General features: G+C 42.9%; 1 protein-coding gene across 1 annotated transcript in view; it reads left to right on the top strand.

Annotated features, from left to right (window-relative positions):
- The first annotated feature begins 1,156 nt into the window (after positions 1-1,156).
- The window catches only part of GOT1 (glutamic-oxaloacetic transaminase 1), a 29,366-nt gene continuing 5,160 nt past the window's right edge, over positions 1,157-25,362 (top strand). Inside the window, exons 1-8 of the mRNA XM_004370018.2 lie at positions 1,157-1,367; positions 12,870-13,051; positions 19,876-19,999; positions 20,945-21,057; positions 21,307-21,411; positions 23,711-23,861; positions 23,947-24,112; positions 24,880-25,022. Coding sequence (XP_004370075.1) covers positions 1,250-1,367; positions 12,870-13,051; positions 19,876-19,999; positions 20,945-21,057; positions 21,307-21,411; positions 23,711-23,861; positions 23,947-24,112; positions 24,880-25,022 — 1,102 coding nt within the window. The 5' untranslated portion in view covers positions 1,157-1,249. The remainder of the gene's footprint in view (positions 1,368-12,869; positions 13,052-19,875; positions 20,000-20,944; positions 21,058-21,306; positions 21,412-23,710; positions 23,862-23,946; positions 24,113-24,879; positions 25,023-25,362) is intronic.

Here is a 25,362-nt window from a genome sequence, read left to right as displayed (position 1 = left end):
TTTTTTGTTGTTGAAAATATACATGGCAAAACATACACCAATTCACAAATTTCTACTTGCACAGTTTGGTGACACTGATTTCATTCATCAAGTTGTGCGTTCTCACCCTCCTTTTTCCAAATTATTCCTCCACCATTAACATAAACTCACCTTCCCTATCTCAAAGTTAGGTTCTTAACCACAAGAGCATTTTCTACAATTGTAATATAGTCAACAAGGTACAGAAGCACAAGAAAGGAAGTTGAATTTTGACCAGGACGAGGGTTAAGGGAAGGCATTATAGGGTAGTTGGGCAAGACACTTGCTCTGGTTTTGAAGGTCAACAGGTGGAAAGAGGGGTTGGGAAGAAAGGAATACTAGGGGGAAGGAGCCGCTTGACTAAAAGAGGCAGTGTGGGTAAGAGCCAGCTGACAACAGCAAGACCTGGCTGGGTGTGTGAGTAGGAGGAAGGCTGGAAAGGGAAGCCGCACCCAGATCCTGAAGGTCCTTGAGGACCAGGTCCTTACCCCGAAAGAAATGAGGAGCAAGAATCTTAAACTGTAAAAGCGGCAGAAATGAATTCATGGCCACTTCCTCACGTTCAGTAGGATCTCCCATGTGTGAGACCCAGGCGGGCAACCCACACCAATTCCCTCAGGGGGAAACACCCGGCTGGGACCGGGACTTCCACTCTGGGCGGAGACGCCGGGGACTTGGCTGCCAGACCTGGCCGAGTCAGGAATGTGCGGACTGCCCGGTCTGGCAGCGAGGACACCTGCTTCCCGGGTACAGGAAGGCCTGTTCCCCCGAATTCCCGCGGGCCACCTCCCCCTAGTCTACAGACCCTCGAAGGTCGAGGAGGCGGCCTCTGGGAACACCCGCCGCTGGGCTCCTCCAACCGCTACTCTCAGCACTGGAAGACACAAGGAATAGTAGTCTCAGCGATAGGCACATGGGTCTGCCAATCAACCTAGTCTCCGCCTCCACTATAGCCGGCTAAAATAGAATTGGTTGCATCATTACCCGCCTCCGATAAGATTCTCTTCTTGGATTGGCTAATACCATCCCTCCCTCCAGTCTCTTGTCGTCAGAAGCTCGCTATTGGTTAACTGCGTTGCCAAGCTCCGGACGCAGCTCGACCATTGGAGGCCGCAGACCCGGCCCGCAGGCTGGGTGAAGGTGAGAGTCTCCTCGACAGGCTACTGCTAGACCGGACAGAGCAGCTCCAGGCTCGGGGTAAAAGCTCTCGGCAGATTCCGGTCCTCTGGCTATGGCTCCTCCTTCCGTCTTTGCCGAGGTTTCACAGGCCCAGCCTGTCCTTGTGTTTAAGCTCGTCGCCGACTTCCGGGAGGATCCAGACCCTCGCAAGGTCAACCTGGGGGTGGGAGGTAAGGATGCAGTCAGTGTTCAGGAATGTGAGCCGAGTGGAGAGTGAAACGGGCCCAGTCTTTGGAGGTGGGCACTGTGGTAGAGACTGAGGCCCAGCTTGGCGCTGCTTGGGAGGGGAGATTGGAGAGGAGGCAGGAGTCAGAGTCAGAGAATCCACGGGGTCTTAGTTCTACCTGCCCATTTTATAGATGGGGACACGGAGGCCCTGGGCGATGTGCCCAAGGTTACACAGCGTAGGTGTAGCAGCCAAGACACAAACGCAGATTTTCTGATCCATCCTCTGTTCTCCATCCCGTGTTCTTTATACTACATCCTTTTGCCTCCTAAAGAATGGGGGTGGCCAGGGATAGGGTCCAGGTTGCTGAGGAATGGATAAAGGAGAACTCTTAACCTTAGGGAACGCTGGACTGGGTGAGTAAATATTTGAGTCACTGCTCGGTATCAGTCAGGTACCCTACTAAGCACTAGGGGTGGGGAGAGAGGAAGGAAAACTGAGGCCTGACTGTTGCCCTCAAGGAGTTTAAAATCAGTAGGTGTTAAGTGCTGTAATAGAAATCTAAAGTGCTTCTGAGATCCATTAATGCTGCTTGTGAGTGTAGAGATGTGATAGGAGATCAGTAGAGATGGTGGAAAGGCTGGGATCAAAAAGGAGCAGAGAGTATGGGCAGTAGAAGCTCACTTTCCACACATTCTTGTTTTCAGTTCTCTCTTGTGCTTTTTGGACCCTGGACAGCCCAGAGCCTCATTTTCCCCGTTTGCCTAGAGAAAGTTTGAACTGATTGCCTTTGAGATTCCATTTTAACTCTAACCTTCTCTGGTGAATTTGCTATTTCTGTCGCCACCATTTGGGTGTTTGAAATCCCGTAGACACTTTGTTGATTTGGGCTTTGCCACACACACAGACCAGCCAGAGAGAAGAAAATGAGTAGCATGATGACTTATGCGAGGGATCACACTTAGAATGAAAGAACTAGAGATTTTGGAAACAGAAAATTGAACTATTTTGTGATAGAGGGTAATATTAAGAAGTTTAGAACCAGATTTCCCAAAGTGACTGTTTGTATAAACCAGTTGTCATTGAATCGACTCCAACTCAGGGTGACCCCATGTGCGTCAGAGTAGAACTGTGCTCCGCAGGGTTTTCAGTAGCTGATTTTTCGGGGGTAGATAGATCAGTCTCTTTTCCGAGGCACATCTGGGTAGACTCGAACCTCCAACCTTTTGGTTAGCAGCCGAATGCATTAACTGTGTGCACTACTCAGGGATTCCATATCTGTACATTAAAAACCAAAAACCTATTGTCGAGTCTATTCGGACTGCTAGCAACCCTATAGGACAGAGTAGAACTGCCTCAGAGGGTTTCCAAGGAGCAGCTGGTAGATTCCAACTGCTGACCTTTTGGTTAGCAGCCATGGCTCCCCATAGCTCTTAGTCCACTGTGCCAGCAGGGCTCCATCTGTACATAGCATGTGTTAAATTAAAAAGTCTTCAGCAAGGAGTACGGGGAAGGAGGTTAGAAATAGCTGTTGAAAGTGATGGTTTATTGAAGCTGGATGATGGGTACATGGGTTCTGTGTCCATTAATATTATTCTCTCATCCTTTGTATGTGTTTGAAATTTTCCATAACAAAACATTTAAAAAAATAAATCAATACTATATTGTTTTGCCTATATATAGAAAATTATGTTTTTAGCAGTCAGCAGAGTGGGAGAAATATTGAAGATTACCTCAGATTGAATTGGAATGGGCACTGTTCAAGCTCCTAATTTAAATCCAATCCAAAACCTCTACGTATTTCTTTAGGGCCAGGCATATACTGAAGAACTAATACTGATATTAATCTAAATAGAGCTTTTTTAAAATCTCAGATTTTATTGGCTCAGTTACCTTTGAACTGTCTTACAGGGGTTTTGTGAGGATTAAATGCATTTAAAGTGCTTAGAACAGTACCTGGCACATTTATAGGAGTTTATATAAACATCAGATATTATTACTATTTTGTCATTTCTTTGGGTGGGTCTCACAAAGGATGTTGAATAAAAATTGTCAGCTCGAGAACTGCAAAATGAAATGATTTCTGACACTGGTTCAGAAATAAACTGCTCATGCAGAGAAAAAGCACCTTTCAGTCCACACCAGAGATGGTTGTCTCAGAAGCATAATCTGCAGCTCAGACGATCGCCTCAACCTTGATGGTGCCTTTGTGATGTTTTCCAGGAACCCCAGATCCTTACTATGAGCAGATGATTTATACATGTAATCTCATTTAACCCTCACAGCAACTCTGAAGAGTTGTTATTACGACTGTAGTAGAGATAAGGAAGGAGCCCTGGTGGTGTAACAGTAAGTGCTAGGCTGGTGGTTCGAACCCACCCACTGGCTTCACAGAAGAAAGACCTGATGATCTGTTCCCATAAAGATTGATGCCTAGAAAAACCTGTGAGGCAGTTCTGTTCTGTCACATGGGATCACTATGAGTCGGAATCAACTCGATGGCACCCAACAATAACAACGAGATAAGCTGCAGCTGAGAAAGATGAAACAATTTGCCCCAGCCCCACCATTTATATGACTAATAGGTGATGGAGCTGGGATTCTAGGTCAGGTCTCTTGGGCCCCTGCCTCCTCCTCTGTGTTGGGTGCCTTCAGTTGGTCAAGGGCAGCCTGTGCACTGTAGCGGAAAAAGCCAGGAGACCTGGGTTCAGGCCAGCCCTGCTGTCTAGTGATGTGACCTTGGGAGGGTATTTAACATCTGGGGACATGGTCTGCTAAATGAGGAGCCAGGACTGAATGATCTCTCTCTAAAATACTGCTCTTAACGTTTGACTTTACTGAAAGTCCATTCCAAGATTCTACTAGACATTAAAGGTTTAATAAGAAGTACATGATTGTCTCTATCCCTTAGCAGCCTATTAAATGACTGTAACATGTGATAATAATGTTATTGGTCTCATCAGTTGGCTGAGGACTAAATGAAAAATTATGTGTGAAATGTGATATGTAAATGAAAGTGTTATGTAAATGTTCTTTTTGATGATCACTGTGACTGGGTCTTTCTCTTGGGTTGGCAGGAGCTTGCAAAGGTTCTAATTAAAGCAGAGTAGAATAAAAAGTCTGTTTCCAGCTTTTGTATGTCCTAGCTCTGTTTATATGCATCTTAAAGTGTACCTTTTGTTACAGAAGTGTAATGAATTCCTAACTTTGAGAAAGATACTCCTCTCCACTCCCAAGTTAAGATAAACCTGGTCCTCATAGTTAGTTGCCATTGAGTTGATTCTAACTTGCGGTGACACCACGTATACAGAGTAGAACTGCTCCACAGGGTTTTCAAGGCTCTGACCTTTCAGAAGCAGATTGCCAGGTCTGTCTTCCGAGGTGCCTCTGGTGGGTTTGAACTGCCAACCTTTTGGCTAGTAGTCAAGCACCTAACTGTTTGCACCACCCAGGGACTCCTAAGATAAAACCTGATGGAGGTTATCCAGCTCATGTTCAAGTGATGTTGAACATGTTTGGCTGCTGACCAAAAGGTCGGCAGTTTGAATCCACCAGCCACTCCTTGGAAACCCTGTGGGGCAGTTCTGCTCTATCCTGTAGGGTTGCAATGAGTCAGAATCGACTTGTCGGTAACAGAACGAAAACGAACAGATAATCTTGTTAGCCAGTTCCTACTTACAGATATTTCCTCAAAGATTTTTTTGCTGTGACTATTTCAATAGTTTTGTTATAGTTAAACAGAGCAGGGTATCACACTTTACACTGTTAAGCAGGATGCTATCTGAGTTGACTGTTCCAGTGCTTCTTAAAGTTTAGGCAGGTGGCTTTCAAGGCAGGGGGGAGATATGGGTCTAGCCTGGTACAGCCTGAGGCAAGATACTTCTTCAGACTCTAGTCCTTTTTTCATATAAATGTAGGTTTCTTTGTTCCAGATAAACTGTGTTTAATATTTGTTGTTGTTTTTAATGTGGTTTCCCAGCATCTTCAAATGGAATTATTGGAAAGATATGCTATATCAGATGTTTCCGAGTACCCTGTGGCCTTCTCTCTAGTGTCCTAGTTGGAGAAGGGCCTTAAAGACATACCAGCATGGACTCAGGTGGGGATGGGTGAGGGGAGTGGAGATTTTAGGAGGAAGAGGGGGGCGTGACAGGTTTGACTGTTTACTTCTCTATATTCTTCTCTCCTTTTCTTCTGCAAAGCAAGACCACTGGGCTGGCCCACCAGTGACCTGTATGATTCCCTTAAAAGGCTTATAGTCTGGAAGAAGAGCAGTTGTGAATAGAGCTGGTGAGCATGCTGATAAAAGAGGCTCTGAGGCAGTCCTCTGGGGCTTGCTTGCTTTGGATTTTCCCTAGACATTTCTTGCTCTGTTAAAAAAAAGTACCTGGATTCCATGTACTTCAATAGTTATGATATCCTAACTCTTACTATGCTTGGCCAAATTACTTAAGTTTTCTGGCCTCAGTTTCCAGATCCCTAAAATAGGTATCGTAATATCTACATCACGAGGTTGTTATGAGAATTAAATGAGAATAAAAAGATGTATTTAGCACAGTGCTTTGTATGTATTAAATAATAAAGTGAATCATTGGTGTTATTACTATGGCTTCAGCTGCCTTCAATGTCCATAATTATGAAAGCTTTCTCTCCATCCTGGACCTCTTCCCTGAGTGCAAGACCCATACTTGCTAGAGTTTGCTGGGCACATTCTACATCCACCTCAAATTCAGCATGTTTAAAGCACACCTCATCATTTCCACCTTCCCCTTGATCTTTTATTTATCTTCCCTGTGTGTTCTATACCTTGGTTGATAGCACCACCACGGTATACTCATTATCCAGACTAGAGAGAGACTTTAGTGTTGTAGGCAGCCGTTTCCTCCATCTCGTATCTGTTTATTTGGTCATTCTGTTCTATCTTTTCTACTGCATAAACCTATTTTGAATCTATTCCTTTTTCTTTATTCCTACTACCACTGCCTTAATTCAAGCCGTCATCATTTCCGTTTTGGATTATTACGATAGGCTCCTGACTTAACTATTTGCTTCTGTCTTCCTCTCCAGTTTTTTTGCCACGGTGTCATTCAAATAACTGTTAAAATGTACAGCTGTCCATGTCACCCTTGTTTAAACGTTTTCAGTGGTTCTTTCTTGGACCTAAAGTTCCTTTGAAGGGCCTCCAAGACCCTTTGAGCCACTCCCTGCTGTGTCCCATGGATCCTACATCTGAGCCATGCTCTGTGTAGATCTTCAGAAACTTCATGCTTTCCAAGCCCCTGGGATCTTGCACAACGTATTCCCCCTGTCTGGAATGCCATTCTTCCCTTGTCTACCTTTTAAACTCTTACTCATCTTTCACAGTTCATCCTCTGTAAAATCTTTCCTGACTCCTCAAAGAATTAGGGACTTGGTGCTTATTGAATCCATCTCTGTGTCTCTACTTCTAGCCAGTGCTTGGCTCATGATATATTGTTAAGTGAATGAGTGAGTGAGTGAAAGAATGAATGAGGAATTCATGGGGCCAAGAAACAGGAATAAAACTTTCTGGGAAAAGCAATTGTTGATAATGCTTGACCTCACTGCTCCAGTCACCCAAGAGTAATCTGCAGTTTCACTTCATTAGGGTAGTTAGGCAAAGCATTGGAAATAAATCTAGAACTGAACGTGGGAGAAACTGGGCAATGAAAAACAAAGGGGAGGTATAAGTTGGTCTGTTTCTGTTTTGTCACAAAACAGATACAATGCACTCACCCCCACCCTGCAATAGTAGTGCAGGATTTTTTTAGAGTTACACAAAGCATATAGCGCTGGTAAGAACAGTGGTACTGCACTTTTTTTCTCTTTCATATTTTATTTACTTAGAACACATTATTTATAAATAATATTATGGGTAACATATTAGCATAAATATGATTATAGAGATAACGTTTAACACTTACCCAAACACAGACCTGGAGCATAATAGAACTGGATTTTCCATGAACACTCAAACTTTTCCTACATCTAGATAGCGTCTTCTCGATGTAGTCCAAACATACTGCTAATGCTCAAAGATTTCTGGAAGCCCTCTTTTGGAATGGCCTTCAGAAGCAGGTAGGAACCACACAAGAGACTATCTCTTTATGATTGGTCTCTATTAATACTATCCACCCTCTTTGCTGGATACGATGTATGTAACTTCTAACCATTTCCAAAAATTAAATTTACTTTCTAAGGATAAAAATTTGGCACCATTGAGGATATTTAAAATAATGAGATGTCACCTCTGAAAACAATTTCAAAAGAAGAATTCCAAGATTATTTTGAACACTGGTAGCATTGTGATAATAGATAGGGTGTTCCGCTTCAGGGACGACTCTTAACTTGGAAGTAGTTATTTTGGTATGTCTTTAAACGAACCAGACCAAATCACACCTGGTAAAGCTGGCTTTTTGAACTTGTTGCTAGAGAATTAGTTTGGAGGATAAGCCGTGTAATGTGGGTGGTGTGACAGTATTGTGAGTTAGATTCACCTACCCAGAGGCTATTTGTTGGCTAGTGGTTGTGTCAGTCTGGAGCTCTGTCCACATTTTTTCGTACTAACTTGATATGTTTATTAAATTTGCAGATGACACATTTCTGGGGATTAAGGTTAGCTGATAGAATAGAGGACAGATGTAAAATTGAAAATGATCTTACAAAGTCTTTTACCTGTTGTATACCCTTTGGCCTAGTACTTTTACATCAAGTTTTTCTTAAAAAAAAAATATGTACAAAGATAAAACAGTGTTCATCATAGTGTTTATAATAGCAAATAAATGAAAGCAACATAAATGGTTAATAAATTATGCATAGAAAGGAACATTATCTAGCCACGAAGTGATGTTGAAAATGGTTCCTATGTATGAAAAATGCTTAATTGCATCATAATAAGAGACATGCAAATTAAAACTATCCCGAATACTATTTCACTCTCATATTGGCAAAAGTTCACTCAGTGGGTGAGGCTGTGGGGAAGTAGTCACTCTTATACATTGTTAGTGGGAATGTAAATTGGTATAATTCCTGTGGCGGACAATTTGGAAATATCTGTCAAAACTACAAATACATACAGCCCTTAACCCACTAATTCCATTTTCAACTCTGTGTTTTACAGATATATTTGCATACATGTGAGATGACATATGTACAGAGTTGTTCACTGAAGTATTATTTTATAATAGCCAAAAATTAGAAACAACTCAAATGTCCATCAACAAGAGACTGGCAAAATAAATTACAGCATATTTATCAATTATGCAGCTGTAAAAAGGAACAAGGACAGTCTACACACAGGTATAAAAAGATCTTCAAGTTAAGTGGAAGAAGCAAGGAGGAAAACAGTGTATAGTATGCTATGTACTACCTTTTGTGTAAAAAGAGGGAAGTAATCTATATTTGCTTATATGTCCATAGAGAAATTCTGGAAGGATATATAAGAAACTAAGAACAGTTATTTATGGAGGGAGAAGATTTTGGAACTAGGGAGATGGGAGATAAGGATGGGATGGAGATGTGAATATGTTACCTTTTAGAAGAATAATTAATGATGGTGAAATATATTCATAATACAAATTTAAGTGGAAAAAAGCATGTTGAAAATTCTATATATAGATTGCCAGGCCTGTCTTCTGAGGCCATTGGATAGGTTTGAACTGTTAACCTTTTGGCTAATAGTCTAGAAGAAAAAAATCAGTCATAGGATAACTCAAAGTGGGCTATAAATACCTTTAGTATAGAAGAAGTATATAGGAATTTGCTGTAAGCAAAATTAAATATTATGAAATAGATTAATTTAGGTCAGTAAAAATGTGATGCAGATTGTCTTAGTTATCTAGTGCTGCTATAACAAATACCACAAGTGGATGGTTTTAAGAAACAAATTTATTCTCTCACAGTTCAGGAGGATAGAAGTCCGAATTCAGGGTGCCGGCTCCAAGGGAAGGCTTTCTCTCTCTGTCGGCTCCGGGGGAAGGTCCTTGTCATCAGTCTTTCTCTGGGTCTAGGAGTTTCTCAGTGTAGGGACCCCGGGTCCAAAAGACGTGCTCCTCTCCTGGCTATTCTTGCTTGGTGGTAATGAGGTCCCTATCTCTCTGCTTGCTTCTCTCTCCTTTTATCTCTTGTAAGATAAAAGGTGACACAGGCCACACCCCAGGGAAACACCCCTTACATCAGATCAGGGCTGTAGCCTGAGTAAGGGTGTTGCATCCCACTCCAGTCCTCTTTAACATAACCTAATCTTGCCTCATTAACCATAGATAGAGGTTAGGATTTACAACACATACGTAATTACTTCAGATCACAAAATGGAGGACAATCACACAATACTGGGAATCATGCCCTAACCAAGTTGACACGCATTTTCGTAGAACACAATTCAATCCATAACATTCCACCCTTTGGCCCCCCAAAATTCATGTCCTTGCCACATGTAAAACACATTTACCTTATCATATCATCACAAAAGTCTTTAATCAATTCCAAGTACAAATTCTATCACTGGGGTAGAATTCTTCATCTGTGAAATCTAGAATATAAGTTATCTGCTTCCAAAGTACAATGGTGGAATAGGCACAAGGTAGGCATTTCCATTACAAATGGAAAGAAATGGAGAAATTGGAGGGAAAGAAATGGAGAAATTGGAGGGAAAGAAGAGGTAACAGGCACCAAGCAAGTCAGCAGAACACATTACATTAAAGTCTTGAAAATAATCCTTTGTTCTCTGAGACCATTTAGGCAATGGTCCTGCCCTCCAGATTCTGGGTGTTGGCCACACCGTCTGGATTCTGGGTGGAGGCTCCTTGGCCCTGGGCTTCAGCTCCACCTTCCAGGCCCATTGGAATGGCAACTCTGCTTCCTTGGCTTTGGGTGGCCCCCTTCTCCTAATCCATCTGAGTGGCGACTCCACCCCCTCAGCCCCGGCAGGCCCTGTTCTTTTGCCGCTTTGGCATGACAGCCCTGCCCTGTCAGCTTTGGGCAACGGATTCGGCCCTATCCTGCTGGCACTCATGAAAGGCAGCCCCAAACTCCAGAACCGAGTTGGTGAAGCTCTAATTCTATGAAACCTAGGCGGCCATGGCATCACCTCTTGAGACCCTAGAGATTCTGGCCCTACCCTTTAAGACTGAGGCAGCTCTGCTTCCTGTGCTCCTTTGTCTCTTCAGCTTCTGCTTCCTGTTTCCTTGGCCTCTTGGCCTCTTGGGCCTCTTGGGCTGGCCCAGTGTCTGCCTGTTCAGGCAAGTGTTCCAAAGCTTTTTAGCTCTACTGATAAGTGCCTGGAGACACCCCATTTTGCCAGTAAAGAGTTGGCCTGAAGGTACTCAGCTCTCTCACTCTGTGAGTTGGCAAGCCTAGCTCCACTGATAAGTGCTCAGAGGCACCACACTCCACCAGGAAGCCTCCTGCTAAGGCACTCAGCTCTCTCACTCCGTGGATTGGCTTCCGTGCCATCTTGCGCCGGCCTCCTGGTTCTACTGCTGCCGTTTCGCTGATGCTGCTTCTCACCCTCTGCGGCATCTCCAGTGTTACAGCTCTCCTCACTTTCTTCTGAGCCTTCACCAGAATTGTCTTTGATGTCCATAATTCCACAAACCATCTCTTTAAGGCAATCTAGGCTTTTACTGTTAGGCACTTTAAAACTCTTCCAGCCTTTACCCATTCACAGTTTGAAAACTGCTTCCACATTTTAGGTATCTGTTAGAGCAGCACCCTACTCTCCTGGTACCAAATTCTTAGTTATCTAGTGCTGCTATAACAGAAGTACCACAAGTGGATGGCTTTAACAAACAGAAATTTATTCTCTCACAGTTTAGGAGGATAGAATTCCAAATTCAGGGTGCCACCTCCAGGGGAAGGCTTTCCTCTCTCTGTTGATTCTGGGGGAAGGTCCTTGTTATCAGTCTTTCTTTGGGTCTAGGAGTTTCTTAGCACAGGGACCCCAGGTCCAAAGGACATGCTCCGCTCCTAGCTATTCTTGTTTGGTAGTAATGAGGTCCCTCTCTCTCTGCTTGCTTTTCTCTCCTGTTATCTCTTGTAAGATAAAAGGTGATACAGGCCACATCTCATGGAAATTCCCCTTATATGGACCAGTGCTCTGACATGAGTAAGGGTGTTGCATCCCACTCTAATCCTCTTTAATATAACCTAATCTTGCTTCCTTAACCACAGATAGAGATCAGGATTTACAACACATAGGAAAATTACATCAGATCACAAAATTGAGGACAACCACACAATACTGAGAATCATGGCCTAGCCAAGTTGACACACATTTTTGCAGGACACAATTCAGTCCATAACACAGATGAAGTGGGATGAATAGTTAAAACTCTGAACACCAGCTGATGTCAAAATACAGAGAGAGGACAAGGTATGTAAGTAGGTCCTTGGGTGACTCATTGTGTAACTAGCTGTCAGAATCTTCAATCACAGGGTGTTTGACCATTATTAGTCCTATTACTGCTCTTATAGGCCAAGAGGAGGAGGTGGGTCTCTTTCCACCCCTCTGACCCTCCCTGTTTTGTTTGAAGGTACAGAGTTCATCTGAAATAGCACCTAGCCCTTTTCTGGAAGTCTCTTGGGGAGATGAACGTTAACAGCATTTTTTCCAAGGAGGATGTATTCTGAGCTTGATGCTGTGGAAGTTTCACTTCCTGGTGGAGCTGAGGTGTGCAGCTCTGATTTAATCCAGGATGGCAGAGCCCTCGTAGGGAGCTGTGTGGGAGCTTGATCCCTCTCATAGAAACATGTCTTAATCCTCTGTGCTGTACCTGAATCCAAACCAAGAAGCCTCTGTACAAAGAAGTACTTTTTCTCGATTTAATAATTTGAATGAGGGGTGGAAGAAGGCAGTTTATAAAGATTTTCATGTTGATTAAGCTTTGAGTGACTGTATCAGACGGAATCTGAACTGCTCCGTCATAGGAAAGCAAAAGGAGAGCTTTTGTACTGCTACTCTCTACAAGGAGATGCTGAAGGTGACCAGTTTTTACAAATGTTTGCTGTCTGCACTTTTCCCTGTAAGAATAGATGTCTTTGGTGTGAGTGTGTGAGCGCTGATTTCGTCAAGAGATTAGGAAGGTGACTTGTGGGGAAGGGGCTGTAGGGGAAACTCACTAGAGATGCAGAAGGAAGAAAATCGTTGGGCCAATAACTGTAGAGACCTCAGTGTGCTAGTAATACTGACATAGCAGAGTGCTTTCACATGCATTCTCTTAACCAGGCTCTGTGTTGTCCCAGTTTTATTTCAACATTTTCCTTTTTGGAGGTCACTTACATTTAAGAGCCATAAGTTCCATAAGGATAGGAACCATGTCTGTGCATGTTTGCTCAGCACCTAGCCCAATGCCTGGCCCAAAGTAGGCATTCAGTAAGTGAATGAACTTTATTTTAATTTCCTTCCCTGTTCTGATTGGAAGGTGTTGGAAACTGTTACTTGGATGAAACCTAAGACCCCTCCATTATATAACTCTCTTCCATGTTCCAGCGTATCGCACAGATGATTGTCAGCCCTGGGTCCTGCCGGTAGTGAGGAAGGTACAGCAGAAGATTGCTAATGACAACAGCCTGAACCATGAATATCTGCCGATCCTGGGCTTAGCAGAGTTCCGGACCTGTGCTTCCCGCCTTGCCCTTGGGGATGACAGCCCAGCTCTCAAGGATAAGCGGGTGAGGATGTATTTTTTCTTAAAAACTGTGAAAGTGAAAAGAGGCTGACGATTCATTTGTTTTAAAGTATTAGGTATTAATTATGTCTGTAGAATGGTCAGCGAATAAGGGTTTAAGTCATGTGACTTCAAGAGCTTGGTAGAGCATATGGCCATATGCAAAGCATGGCTTCTTCGATTGTCCAGCTTTGCCTAGTAGATCATCAGAACTGTTGCTGAGTTTGAAGCAGTCCGTAGAGATGCTAAGCAAAAGGAACTGACTGGAATGATCCAGAGATGAGGGTTCTGAACCCAGCTCTGCCACTACTTTTGGCCATAAGCAAGTCATTTATCCCCTGACCCCTACATCTATGCGTTAGAAAAATTCTGGTTTGTAGTTCATGATCCCAAAAGGAGCATTTGCATCATTTAAGGAGTCTCTGAACCCCCTGAAATTATATGCAGAATTTTGTGTGTATATGCTTATTTCTGGGGAGAAAGTTCATGGCTTTTATCAGATTTTCAAAAGTTGTCTATGACCCCCAAAAGTTCAAGACTAGATGCTCTCTGAAGTCCCTGCCAGTTCTAATATTCCTTAATTCTTCTAGCCTTGATCTTACTGTCTCTCACTTAAGAGCTTCTTGGAATGTATTCTATTTATAACTAGAGACACATGGAAGAATGACACATTTGAAAGCAGACACAACAAGCTAGGTTGTGTGTGGCAGGAAATCGTATGGTATAGATTCTCAGTGTCGTAGGAATTCAGAGGAATGAGAGATCAGTGAGGACCAGGGATGGGACTTGAGCTGAGTCTTGAAAAATGGGTGAATGGGGCCAGGCCACTGGTTGTCAACTCTGGTTGCACATTATAATCACCTGAGGAGCTTTTTAAAACGTAGTGATGCTTGAACCCCATTCCAGACCAGTTAAATCAGAATCTTGGAGGATGGGGAGCCCCAGCATGGGCATATTTTGAAAAGCTCCCTAGTGATTCTGAAGTGCAGCCAGGGTTGAGAACCACAAGGTGTGGAGGAGAGAAAAAAGAGGGGTGTCTCTCTTGAGTAATAGGAGTCAAAGGACAGAGGTAGGGGGTAGGAGGTCTAGGTTGTGAAAAGATCTGCCTGATTTGAGCTGAGGAATATGTTGTATAGATCCAGGAGGCTAAGATTTTGGCAGCTAGGACAGTGGAAGCCACTAAACGTTCGAGCAGGGAAGTTACCCAATAAGAATTGTTTGAAGAAGATAAACTTGGCTGGATGGGTGGGAAGGAAAAGACCTGTAATTGGTGCAATTGTCCAGCTAAGTCTTGTGCAATTTAACACAGTTGTTCTTATTGCCCCCCCGGGCCAGTGTTATAATGCTGCCTGGGAGATGTAGATGCTGAGAAAGTAACCTAAATCAGCCAAAAAAAGCCTTCAAATATTTACAGACTGCCATACAGACTTAGATTTAAATTTTTCTATGATCAAACCCACAGAATGAACTAAACAAGAGGGGGAGCTATATACCGAGGTCAAGGCCACAAGCAACAGCCTCAAGTTTTATAGTGTAAGTGATCAAAACAGGGATCAATGAGCAGCACTATAGTACTGCCTTCAGTGCATTGAAGGAGTCTTGACATCTTAGAGTCATCTGATTTATTCCCCAAATGCTGTTTGCAGCACTTCTTCCTTTTGTGTGTCATGTTACCCAGATGCCCTGAGAAGCAGAATGGCAGGTACCAGTTTCCACAGAGCTCTGAGCCTTTCCTCTTTCCCTGGAAGTCCTCCCTTTCCTAGGCTACTGTCTTAGTTCAGCCCCCCATCATCTCACTTGGATTCTTGTAATAGTCTCCTAATTGACCTTCCTGTCTCTAGTCTCTTCCTCATGCTAGTACATCCTCCACACTGCAGCTAGAAAGATCTTCCTTAGCAAATAAAGGTAATCATGTCACCTGCCCTTCCCCCCACCCTAGTTGCTGTCCCATTATCTACAGGGTAAAATCTGGACTTTGAACTTGGCACACAGTGCATTTTACAGCCAGCCTTCATCCTGGTATTTTACTTACTCCCCCTCATGCCCCCTAGTGTCCTGCCATTCTGAGAACCTTGCTGTTTTCTAGACCCACCAAGCCTTGTCTTGACTTGGAGCCTTTGCTCAGAATATCCTTCCTCACTTCTCTAACTCCTCAGCTCTCAAGACCCTGATCAAGAGTCACTTCCATGCTGAACACTTAGCTCTCTCAGGCAGAGCTAGTTGTTTGTGTCCTCTGAGTTATCGTAGGACTTTGTTCACAGCCTGGGAATGACAGTACTCACTGTGCTTGCTGTAATGTGTAATTTGGTAAGTTGTTGTCTTCCATAAGACTACGATTTCCCTCAGGGCAAGGATCATGGCTTACTTACTTACCTTGCAAATATTCAGCATTTAGCTCCTAGCCTGGCCCCTCAAAGATCCTCAGATGTTTGAATTCACTCATTGAGTCAACAAATGAGCGCTCACCCCTAGTGCTAGGCTCTGCTCTAGGTGCTGGGACACAGTGGTGAGCAAAACACACAAAAACCCCTGTGTTTGCTTCCAGTTCTGTTGAGGGAAACAGACTATAAATGTAATAAATAAGAAAATGATATTGTATATTTAAAAAAATGATAAATGCTATAAAAACAGAGCAGGGGAAGGCATATCAGGGGTGGCAGTGAGGGTGGATGCAGTTTAAACGAGGGTGGTCAAGGTAGAAATAGAAAGTGACATTTGATCCAAAACTTGAAGGACATGAGGCATGTTTAAAGGAATGAATGAACGAACCAGAAAACACCCAGTAATCATGTCTTCCCTTAGATTTTTCCTCTCAAAATTTAACATTACCAGGTCCTTCAAACAGTTTGAGAAGACCTATTTTCTAGACTCCTCACTGCCTCTTACTACTTTTCCCTTTTCAGACATGAGGATCCAGACCAAGTGTCCATTTCTCACCTCCTAAATTGTAAAGTTTCGGCTTCTGAAATTACTGAGCCATTGGAGGTAGGAGGGCTTGTGGGCCAGACGTCCTTGCCATGTAATGCCATACCTGTTTCTCACTTTGGTCACTTCCTCTAGGAGAATTGGGCTTTTGCTGTGGCTTTGATCTTTTGAGCATCATCTTCATTTGATTCAACACATATTCATTTAGTATCATGTGCCAGATATGTGAGCTGTTAGGGGCATCCAGATGAATGTGACATGGCCCTGACCACAAGCAGCTCCTAGTCAGCTCTCCTCCTCCTCACAGTGAAGTCATTGTAACATCAGCAGATTGTGATCTCTGGTCAATCTTCTGGAGTCTAGCAGGAATTTCTTCAGGTAGTGTGGCTAAATCGGGAATACAAAGAACGTACTGGCATATGTAGTAGATACAGAGGCCGCTTTGTCTAGCTGCACACCAAGTCTTACTGAATTTCCCTTGTTCTGGACACCCCTATTTAGCTACCAGGTCCAGCTGCCCGGCTCCTTGAGAAGCTGGTAATTAATTCTTTTGATATTATGATTTGCCTGTGAACCAAATTCAGGACTTTCTTGAACTTTAGATCAGTTTACCAAAAACCAGTACACAGAATGACCAAAATGCCACATTACTGATTCACCCAAAACTTGTTTGTGTTAATGGCTTCTATGGTTTAGGGCAATTTGTGTTTCACTGAAGCCATCCTGTGTTCAATCTATTTTTAGGGAATGATAATTTCTTGGGAATTTGAAATTTCAAGTGTCATATGTCATGAATGCCAAGGATTATTTTCTGTGAGGTGGGTTTATCTTTTCCAAACACATTTTCAATGTAGTCAACTGACTTCTGATTTCTTTTAATTAATGAATTTACTTTCCTGAGCGGGAGAAAAAAGAGTAGAGTTCATAGTTGAGCATAGGAAAAATTATGCCTGGGAATGTTTTCACGGATATGTATCTACACCTGTCATGTTTCTGTGATAACATAAAACCGTGTTCAAGGGAAACCTGGCTCATTGGCATTAGAAGTGTTAGCATTCCAGAATTGTTTAGGTATCTGAAATGTGAAATAACATGTGATGTTGACATTCAACTTAGCTGGATGACAAATCCATAAAAAATAAATGCACGTTTTGGTTAAATCATGTTGGTGGCAATTTGTGTAAAGAATCCAGGTAGGTCACAATGTGGGGGCAAAACCTTCAAAGCCATGGAAAGAAATCAGTGCTCGGGGGGGATCACTGTGAAGAACAAAGTGATTAGTGCACCAAATCCTACCGACACTCACCATTTCAACCACTCCTCAGCCTCTCTCTGTAATGTACAGCTGTGATCAGTTCTGCATCTCTTTGAACGTCAATTTTGCTTATGTTTCATATTTCAGACAGTATTCTTTCACAAATCATCAGATCTTCGGATACAAATAGAATGGCGGTGAATTACAGTGGTGATTCTTGGTACTATTATCTTTTTCCTGGTTTAAATGGGATTTCTGCCAATGAGTCATTGTTTCTCATGAAGCTGACTTATGGGTTGAATGAATTTTTTTGTTGTTGCTATTTTCAGGAAGTACCATTTCCTGTTTTACTGAGCATTTATATCAGGTCAGAAATGGCTAAGCTTTTCTCATCTGTTATGATGATCATTCGAGTTTTCACCTTACATCTAACAGCATGACAAATTATATATTTCTTAATAATCAAATAACCAGGCATTCATGGGATGAATCTCACTTGATCAAGCGGTATCTTTAAATGTACTATTGGATTTCGCTGTTCGTTAATGTTCATTTGGGAACTTAGTATTTATAGTCATGAAAAGAGAAAGCTCCCTTTTTTTGTGTGTTTGTTTTCTTCAGCATCTTTTAGCATCAGTGTTATGTGAGTTTTAAAAAGAGATTTAGGAAGCTTTTCTTCTTCGTCTAGGAAGATTTTTTTTTTTTTACCTTTTTATTTTGGAAAATTTCAAATAATGTGAAAGTAGAGAGAACAGAATAATGAATGAATCCCCCATGTATCCAGTACCCAGCTTTAACAGTTACTTGTATATCGTCGATCATGTAGTGACTAACCCCCCCCCCCCAAAAAAAAACTAGACTATTTTACAGCAAATCTCTATATCTAGATAGGTTCTTTAAACTATTTTAAAATTTTACAAACAATACATGAATATATTCTCATTTTTCAAAAGGCAACCTATAGATTAGGCCAAAGTCCCTTTTGATCACTACTCCCCACTGTAGACCCCTCCCCAGGGGTTGCCACTGTTACCAGATTGGTGTGCCTCTCCTTGTTTTTATTTAGATAGGCTTTATAATGTGACCTTTTTCTTTCTTTTTAAAAAATTCTTTAAGCATGTTAGGCAGTGTGATGGTTAAGATTGTGTGTCAACTTGGCTGGGCCATGATTCTCCGTGTTTTAATGTAATCATTCCCATGATTGAATATACTGTGAGTAGCCAATCAGATGAAAGGGAGTCTCCTTGGGGGTGTGGCCCGCATCTGTATATAAGCAGACATTCTGGCTTTTTGCTCTCTCTGGATCCTGCGGCTGCTTCCTGTCATCTCATCTCCCGTTCTTGGGACTTGAGCTGTCAGCTTATCTGCCGAACCTGGGATTCATCGATCTGCACAGCCTGTGAGTGGGAGCCCTGCTCTCTGACCTTCCGATCTTGGGCTTGCCAGCTTCTGCAGCTGTGTGACTTGGGAGAGGCCTCTACCCTGATCCATGGACTTGGGACGTTCTAGCCTCTACAATCGTGTGAGCTGTTTCCTTGATATAATCTCCCTCTATATATGTATTTATACACTTTACTGGTTTTGCTTCTCTAGAGAACCCAGCCTAAGGCAGGCAGCATGTAATTTCTCTACTGAAAAAATTTTGCTGAAATGGCAAATCAGAGTTATATAGGCAGGGCAACATAAGCAGGGTATAGTGACTAGCTCTAGAGAAGATGACCTGGAATTATGTCCAGCCCTGCCACCCGCCATCTCTGGATCCCTGGGCAAACCAGTGATTCTTGGAATCAGTTCCTCATGTGTCAATTGGGGATATAGAACTTGCTTTACCAGGCTGTGTTGAGGATCACTGGAGAATGTATGTGAAAGCATTTTTTAAATGGTAAAGCATAGGACATTTATTATTGCCTGGGAGAGATTGTTTTAAGAGGAGAAGAAAGCTAAGGAGAGGAAAGTAGTATTTGTATATCACCTTTGTTTTGTTGGAGCCCTGGTGGCACAGTGGTTAAAAGCTATGGCTGCTAACCAGAGACTGGCAGTTCAAATCCACCAGCTGATCCTTGGAAATCCCGTAGGGCAGTTCTACTTCTCCTATAGGGTCGCTATGAGTTGGAATCAACTCAACGGCAGCAGGTTTTATTTTATTTTCTTTGTTTCGTTAGAACATATTTCTAAGGATCAATAAGCCTGAGTTAGAAAGATGAGAAGGAGTACTGCAGATTGATTTCAATGACACGCTAGAAACAGTATTTTACAGGCTTCTGCTGGAGGGCAATTTTGATCTTGGGATGATGCTGAAGAGACTTTCACACTAATGTGGCCTGGCTAAGTCCTCTACCTCTGTGTTCAGTAGGGACGTTCTGCCGAGAGTCAGATTTCCTGGGTTGGAGACCTGGCCCCACCACTCAGTAGCTGGAAGCTTTGGGCAAGGTTCTTCACCTCTCTTTGCCTTGGCTTCCTATTTATAATCATGGACAAATAACAGTATCTTTTTCATGTAGTTGTTGTGAGGCTTTGATGAAGTAATTATTTAAATTGCTTAGCACAGTAGCAGGCACAAAGTAAGTGCTCATTATTACTACCTTATTTTTTCTAATATTATCTGACCTTGCCATTATCAACCAGCGATCCTGCTTCTTCTCTTTCAGGTAGGAGCTGTGCAGTCTTTGGGGGGAACAGGTGCACTTCGAATTGGAGCCGAGTTCTTAGCTCGATGGTACAATGGAACAAACAACAAGGACACACCTGTCTATGTATCCTCACCAACCTGGGGTGAGTCTTTTAGCTGTGGCAAGAGGAGAAAAAGAAAAGTGAGAGAGAATTATCCTCATGATTCTTGGTTACTGTCTTAGTTATCTAGTGCTGCTATAACAGAAATACCCCAAATGGATGGCTTTAACAAACAGAAATTTATTCTCTCACAGTTTAGGAAGCTAGAAGTCTGAATTCAGAGCACCAGCTGTAGGGGAAGGCGTTCTCTCTCTGTTGGCTCTGAGGGAAGGTCCTTATCTCCTTTCAACATCTGTGGGTCCGGCGTTCCTTGGAGATCTTGTGTCTTGGCATCAGTTGTCCCCTGGGTCTAGGAGGTTCTCAGTGCAGGAACCCCAGATCCAAAGGACGTGCCCCACTCCTAGCTCTTCTTTCTTGGTGGTAAAGCCCTCTCCTCTCTGCTTGCTTCTGTTAAGCAAGGGTGTGATTTTAGTAAGGGTAATTACATCATATCACAAAGTGGAGGACAGCCACACAATACTGGGAATCATGGCCTAGCCAAGTGGACTTATATTTTGGGGGGACATAATTCAATCCATGACAGTTACACAGAAAATGTAACACAGCCTAGAACAACTGACATTTGGTAATGGTTTGAGCGGTGGATTATAGCAGTACATGAGAAACCTGATGCTCAAATTCAGACTCAGAATGTTTTTTCCCAAGACTATTGGCAGACTTGTATTTTAGTTTATGTTGAAATTCCCCAGAGGAGGCATAAAATGTGGATGCAGGCAGTACCACAGTAGTAGGATATAGGTTTGGCATTAATGTGACTGGTTGAACTTGTTCTTGTTTACAATCTTCCTTTTAAATCTTAACCCCTAGCTTTGATGTTGTCCAGTGGAAATTGAGCCTGTGAGGGCCTTAGAAGCTGAGTTGTATCCTTTCCGATTATGCCCCCTTGTGTTAGTAAAAGCTTTTAACATTTTCCCCCTTTGTTTGCAGAGAATCATAATGGTGTATTTTCTGCTGCTGGATTTAAAGACATTCGATCCTATCACTACTGGGACGCAGAGAAGAGAGGACTTGACCTCCAGGGTTTCCTGAATGATCTGGAGGTGGGTGATGTAGAAGACAAAGTAAAGAGAGTCCTGTGATGTCAGGAGCAACAGGGGAAAGTCTTTGGATCGGTTGATAAGTCAGAGTCTGAGACTTTTTCCCAAAATTAGATGGTGGTTTCTGAAATAGCACATAGGGCAGAATATGGCCTTGTCTTTGCTCTTCATTGCTGACCAGTTTGCTGCTGACTCGATCTCCTGGTATTCCTGCCACTGTCAGAGCTGATGACATAGCTTCCTTCTCCTCAGAATGCTCCTGAGTTCTCCATCTTTGTCCTCCATGCCTGTGCACACAACCCAACGGGGACTGACCCAACTCCGGAGCAGTGGAAGCAGATCGCCTCCATCATGAAGGTAACTAACTGCCCTTTTAGAGCATCTTTAAAAAAATGGTATGTATTCGTATTATATATATTTAAAAGCAATACCTGTTTATTGAAGAATTTGGAAAATGGAAAAAAGCCCAAAGAAACGAATAAATATTAACTATAAGTCCTATTACTCAAAGAAAGCCACCATTAGTTTTAGTATATAGGATGCCAGTCTTGTGTGTGTGTATAAATATACGTATATCAAAAATCAAACCAAACCCCATTGTCGTTGAGTTGATTCCAACTCATAGCGACCCTACCGGACAGAGTATAACTGCCCTCTAGGGTTTCTAAGGAATGGCTGGTGTATTCAAACTGCCGACCTTTTGGTTAGTAGCTGAACTCTTAACCAGTGCACCACCAGGGCTCCTGTATATGCATGCATACAAAAAAAACCCAAACCTGTTGCTGTCAAGTTGATTCCAACTCATAGTGACCCTACAGGACAGAGTAGAACTGCCCCATAGGATTTCCAAGGAGCAGCTGGTAGATTCGAACATGCCGACCTTTTGGTTAACAGCCGAGCTATTAACCACTGCACCACCAGGGCTCCTATGTATACATACGTGTATTTATATGTGTATATATATATGTATCAAAGATATATATATTACAAAGATGGGACCATTTTGTCTATACTGTTTTATAACATACTTTGTTTTTTCACTTGAACTCCTTTACATGTCATTAAATGTTTTGCAGCATCATTTTTCACAGTGTATTCTGTGCGTGGATATGTCATGTTAGGGACTGGGTAAATCAATTGATGGACTTTTAGGTTTTTTGCTCTTATGAACAATTAGGTACTGATAATGTTTCTTTTATTATCCCTTTGGGATAACTTTTTAGAATGAAATTCGTAGCTCAAACTGTATATATTCTCCATTAATGCGTTTAAAGAATTTTTGCTTAGGAACTATTATGTGCCAGGTACCGTGGGGTTACAATAGTGAACAAAGTAGATACAAACAAAGAGCATACAACCTATTTGGGGAGACAGACAAGTACTAAGGCAGTTAGGATACTGTGAGATAGCTCTGCTGATGAGGTTACCATGAGGGTACATAGTCCAGACTTTGGAGGAGTGTGTGCGTGTGTGTGTGTGTGTGTGTGTGTGTGTGTGTGTGTGTGAGAGTGTGTGTGTGTGAGAGTGTGTGTGAGAGAGTGTGTGAGCGGGTGTGGGTGGTAGTAGAAGAGGAAGGCCTTCTCAAAGAAGTGTTTTCCATGTTGAGACTTGAAGGGTTAGGAGGAGTTAAGAAGGCATTGACAGACAGGGGTGGGGGTCAGGAATGTTGTCAGGAAAGGATCGTTTCCTGCAGAGGTTAGATCATGGTCAAAAGCCCAAAGCCAAGAGATCAGGTCCCATTTAAGCAAGAGAAAGTAATTCTTGTTATGGTGTAGAGTTCAAAGGGAGTTGGATGGAGTGTGAGTGATAAGGCTTGGGACTGGACCCTGTGCTGAGGAGTTAGACTTTATTCTGAGGGCAGTGGGATCCACTGAAATCTTTGAAGTCACGGAGTTACATGGTGGGAATGTGCATTGTCTTAAGGTCTCTCTGACTCCTTAGTGGAGAATGTATCAGAGAGGGAAAGATTAGACACAGTGGGAGACCAATTAGGAGGCTATTGCAATGATCCAGGCAGGAGCTGATGGTGGCCTGAAGTAGGTAGCAGTGGGAAAAGAGAAATGCAAAAGGATTCTAGAGCTTTCAGGAGACAGGACTGCTAGGACTTGGGGTTTGATTGGTGTGGGGGGTGAGCTCTAGAGGTAGGAGTGAAGCATACACTCTGGTTTCTAGGTTGGATGGTTAGGGGCAGGGAAGTGGTGTTCTCAGAGACAGCCCAGCAGGAGGAGCAGACTCAGTGTGGGGAGCTCTTTGAAGAGATAAGAGTAATAAGAATAGAGACTACTGTATTTCGTCTTCATTGCCCGGTACAGTAGCCCTGAGGTTGTGAGGAGGCTCTGCAGATCCTAAGCCTATACTGAACTAAGCTTATCACTCCAGGAATTCATGGCGAAGAATCCACCAATGTAAGACATTACCTCCATACCTCAAAAATAAGCATAATTGGCAAAGCTGCATCGTGACACTCTAGAACAGTGCACTTTTAAAAAGTAAGGTTTACTGAAATTGTTGAAGTGGTTGGGGACAGAAAGAAGAGAAATTGGAGAAATGGACAATGTTAGAAATTCCTCCTAAGCACCAGTTGAGAAAGGAAGGCTGGTGTCTGAGGTTGGTTCCAGAACGATTTCCTGCCCTGACTCGCTTTCCTTCCTTGCAGCGCCGGTTCCTCTTCCCCTTCTTTGACTCAGCCTATCAGGGCTTCGCATCTGGAGACCTAGAGAGAGACGCCTGGGCCGTTCGCTATTTTGTGTCTGAAGGACTAGAGCTCTTCTGCGCACAGTCCTTCTCCAAGAACTTTGGGCTCTACAGTGAGTGTTCTGAGTTACAGCCTAGCCCTCTTCTACACTCTCCCCAATCACTGCAGCCAAGTCTGATTCTCATCCCTCTCTCTAGATGAGCGAGTGGGGAATCTGACTGTGGTGGGAAAAGAAACTGATAGCGTCCTGCGGGTCCTTTCCCAGATGGAGAAGATCGTGCGGATTACTTGGTCCAATCCTCCCGCTCAGGGAGCACGAATTGTGGCATGTACCCTTTCCAACCCTGAGCTCTTTAAGGAATGGTAAGGGCTCGTAGCTTGATGAGCAAGGGTGGGAATGCAAAATAGCAGTTGTCCCATTAAATTAAACCGGTCATTTTCCTTTTATTTTGGCAGAGGCGGGACAAAGTTACTTTACCCTCTTTAACTCTCAGGTATTTCTGTCAAATGGGTGTGGTACCTATCTCACATGTACCTAACACAAGCCCTGGAACATAGGAGGGGGCACTCGATGAATGGTCATTTCTCCACTCCCCCTACCACCCAGTTTTCCTCTGCTTAAAGTTGGAAAACACAGGAAGGAATTCCTGATGGAATAGGATGTCCAACTTCAAGTTAGTATAATTTTTGGGCTCCTCATTCTTCTCTCTAATTTACATATACTTTATCTTATTTAGAAATAGTAATTTTTGCCTAGTAGCTAAATCTACAATCTCTGTTTAATTAGGTCTGATAAAATGTATTATCCTATCTATATCAGCACCTTATCAGAGCCTGAGTTAAAACATTCAGGGTATTACAGCTGGTGTACCCAGGACTAGCACTAGACTCCATCAGCAAATACAGTTCTTTTCTTCTGCTTGGAGAACAGATCAGAGAGGGACAAGATTAGACAGGTTAACCTATCCTCTAGTCTGCTCATCCATCCATTCATGCATCTATGTACCGTAAGAGGCAGGTCAGGATCTCACTTCTGGTTTATAGATTCAATGATAGATTTTAAATCCACATGTTTTAGTGTACAGTCTCTCCTGTGTGGATCAGTACTTACATCGCTGTTCACTCTTCAGGACATGTAATGTGAAGACAATGGCTGATCGGATTCTGACAATGAGATCTGAACTCAGAGCACGATTAGAAGCCCTAAAGACCCCTGGAACCTGGAATCACATCACTGAGCAAATTGGGATGTTCAGTTTCACTGGGTTAAACTGTAAGTGGCTCCATCACTTTGAGCACACGCATGCTGGTAGACCTCCAGCTCTCCTCTCAGTCAGTGTTCTTGAGAGAACCTCCATTCGCTGTTGCCTGATTGGTTACCCACTACTTTGGACCAGAACAAATTAGGTTATTTCATTGTGTCCCACCAATCTTCTGAATCTCTTGGGTCTCAGGATAGCATTGCTATGGTCTGTCCTGCTGACCCATAACCAAGATATTTTCATTTATGTGGGCGGGGAATTGGTTCAGTGCCAGCTGGGAAGCAACAGAAGTTAGAATTGGAGACTTTATATATATATATATATATATATATATATATATACACACACACA

This window comes from Trichechus manatus, unplaced genomic scaffold (genome assembly GCF_000243295.1).
Source record: "Trichechus manatus latirostris isolate Lorelei unplaced genomic scaffold, TriManLat1.0 scaffold00007, whole genome shotgun sequence".
Lineage (NCBI taxonomy): Eukaryota > Metazoa > Chordata > Mammalia > Sirenia > Trichechidae > Trichechus > Trichechus manatus.
This window is presented reverse-complemented; position numbering and strand designations above follow the sequence as displayed.